This window comes from Amphimedon queenslandica, unplaced genomic scaffold (genome assembly GCF_000090795.2).
Source record: "Amphimedon queenslandica unplaced genomic scaffold, v1.1 AMPQUscaffold_12858, whole genome shotgun sequence".
Classification (NCBI taxonomy): domain Eukaryota; kingdom Metazoa; phylum Porifera; class Demospongiae; order Haplosclerida; family Niphatidae; genus Amphimedon; species Amphimedon queenslandica.
The window spans coordinates 37,250-39,855 of record NW_003546906.1 but is presented as its reverse complement, the minus strand read 5'-3'; the positions used below and the strand labels follow the sequence as shown (position 1 = coordinate 39,855).

Sequence of the window (2,606 nt, the reverse complement as noted above, 5' to 3'; positions counted from 1 at the left end):
AAAGACACAGTGTACCTGTATTTTGTGTGTCTGGTTCAACATCATTTTGAGGGCAGCCTATAAAAATAATTCTCAAAAAATACATTAATAAAATAGTAAGACACATACTCTGTTCAATTGGTTGTGAGGCCAATATATTGTGTTTAGCTCCTATAAAAATAATTATTATGTTACAAATCATAGGCACACTAGATTTTTAGGTTATACGATAATAACTAACTAATAGAATCAGCTGCTGCTCGGTTCATCTTTTCTACTGCATTGCATAACGTCGTCCAGTTTGCTCCTCCACGTTTATCAACATCATCTAATCTCATCAGCCATTTTGAAATACACTCCCTAAGATGGTCTACAGATGCCATGTTGTCCGATTTGATATTATTCAGTGTCCGATGATGCAGGCCTAATTCCAGACCAAGTTCAAAATAGCTTCCATCAGAAAAACCACCTCTCCTCAAATCATTTAATACTTCATGTAAATCTTTAGTTGTTAGGCTATAGCGTGATGCTATACAAACAAATTAATGATAAATATAGTTGTATAATTTATAGTTTTGTATCAAATGTAATAATAGCTATTTTGAATGAAAAAAAATTGGTAAAATTAACTTATGCATGGGGTGTAATTGTAGATTTTACAATTCGAGAACTCCTAAAATGGCTAGAAAATTTGGTGCAGTTAATTTTGGCAAATGAGCTTCATTAGGTAATTTTTCAATTTTCACAAAATACATAAGTACATGTACAAAGAAATTATTTTGCTATGTACTGTATAGCCAAAAATTTTCGTGAGGAATAAATTTTCGTACTTTCATGATCACTGTTCGCATCACAAAAAATTAAACCCCCAAAATAAATATTAATCAAAGGGCATGGTCAACCATCCCTTACATTACTATGGTGGGTGTGTGCATGCTCTCGTGTCTAAACAAGTCGTGTTCTCAGTCAAGTTGATGTCTCTGTATTGCTACTTTAAGCATAGTGGCAAGATCAAAGATGATCTCCCCAATTACTGGTGTCTACACTGTTTTGTAAGCATATGGTGCCCCCTGACACTGAGACAGAATAAAAGTCCCTCTCAAATGCTGCGTCTGCCATGATTTAATTAAAATGGGCGTGTTCAGTTGCTATTAAAATAAAATCATGATAATATTTTTCATGGAATTTAAAATTTTCCTATAAATTTCATTATTCACAAAATTTTAAGCCTTGGAAATTTTTGGCTATACGGTATTAATATTTCTGAGCCATCTATCTACAATAGTTAGTACATGTAAGTGTGCATTGTATTTTAGATGCTTATTACTAAAATATTCAGTTGTAGAAGTGGACCTACACCATCTGTATATATGGAAAGAGAGGCCTAAGATTCAGCCCTTAACCTATAAATCTAACTACATTAGATAAAGATACTTTGATTTTTCTAGCATAGTGCTACATGTACATGTATCTTTAATGTTTATGGATGAACTTGAGATTAATAATATTGCATCAGTCTGTAAAATACCATTTTGATGTTCTCTGTCAGACTGCCTGTTAGTAGCAGCAGCAGCGGTAGAGCTAGAGTCTAAATTAAATCAATAAATTACAAAAATCACGTAATACTATTGACTGACTTATTGATAGAAGAGGAGGTGATCTGTCGATGTAAATTATTATTGGAGGATCTATTCCAGTTAATTCAATGGGACAATGAAGTGGCTTTTTAGTAACACCAATTTCAGCATACACAGATACACTGCAGGTTGCATATGAAGGAGTTAATGGAAACTTTTCTACTCTTGACTGAAATAACTACACATGTACATGTACAAGAAAGGAAATACTTTAGGTAAAACTGACTCCTAGCTGGTACTTACTTTCATTGGATTTCTGGTAGGATTAACAGTCCATCCTGCCTGCTGTGTAGTGTGTAGTGTCAATTCAAGAGTTCTATTTGGTTGAATAAACTTAAATGAGTCAACAACATCATCATATTCAATACTTGATTTGTGCTTGCTTTCTAAATGCTACATGAACATAAAACAATAAACAATCAAATTTGCATGCGTTGGCATATATACATGTACATGTACATGTATACCTTACCCTTCTAAGAACTTCCAAATCTCTAACAACAGAATACATAGCTTTCCAATGACCGGCTTCTTTCTTATCATAGTAGATAATTCCAGAATATAATGTATCACGAGAAGCTGCTAAAAAGTGGGAATGTATATATTTGTAATAACATTGTAATATAATATAAAATACCATTATTGTCTGAAAGTGCAGTGGAATGATCAGTAGAGGATTGTAGTGATTCATCATCATTCCTTGCTGGACACTGTTCACTGGGTACAGTAGCTGTAGGCCCATCAGAATCACTTAGTGCATGATCTGACTGTTGTACTGTTGGTTCATCAGTAGTATGGGATCCTACCTCATGGACTAACTGAGAAGGATCATCATTAATTGAGTCTATAAGGTAAAACATAACATGCAGTATACATGATACAGTTACATACCATGAGGTGGTGTAGTACTTGTTGATGGAGTGGCTCCTCCTCCACTACTATTCTCTCCTGCTCCATTACTGCTATCATTAGGTGTGTCTCCGGGATCCT

At 34.2% G+C, this 2,606-nt stretch overlaps 1 protein-coding gene across 1 annotated transcript in view; it reads right to left on the bottom strand.

Moving 5' to 3' along the window:
* LOC109586491 (uncharacterized) overlaps positions 1-2,592 on the bottom strand; it is a 3,568-nt gene extending 976 nt beyond the window's left edge. Inside the window, exons 1-9 of the mRNA XM_020002687.1 lie at positions 2,508-2,592; positions 2,254-2,460; positions 2,089-2,198; positions 1,860-2,009; positions 1,617-1,794; positions 1,508-1,567; positions 221-508; positions 109-150; positions 16-57 (exon numbers count right to left, since the gene is read on the bottom strand). Coding sequence (XP_019858246.1) covers positions 16-57; positions 109-150; positions 221-508; positions 1,508-1,567; positions 1,617-1,794; positions 1,860-2,009; positions 2,089-2,127 — 799 coding nt within the window. The 5' untranslated portion in view covers positions 2,128-2,198; positions 2,254-2,460; positions 2,508-2,592. The remainder of the gene's footprint in view (positions 1-15; positions 58-108; positions 151-220; positions 509-1,507; positions 1,568-1,616; positions 1,795-1,859; positions 2,010-2,088; positions 2,199-2,253; positions 2,461-2,507) is intronic.
* Between the last annotated feature and the right edge of the window lie 14 nt (positions 2,593-2,606).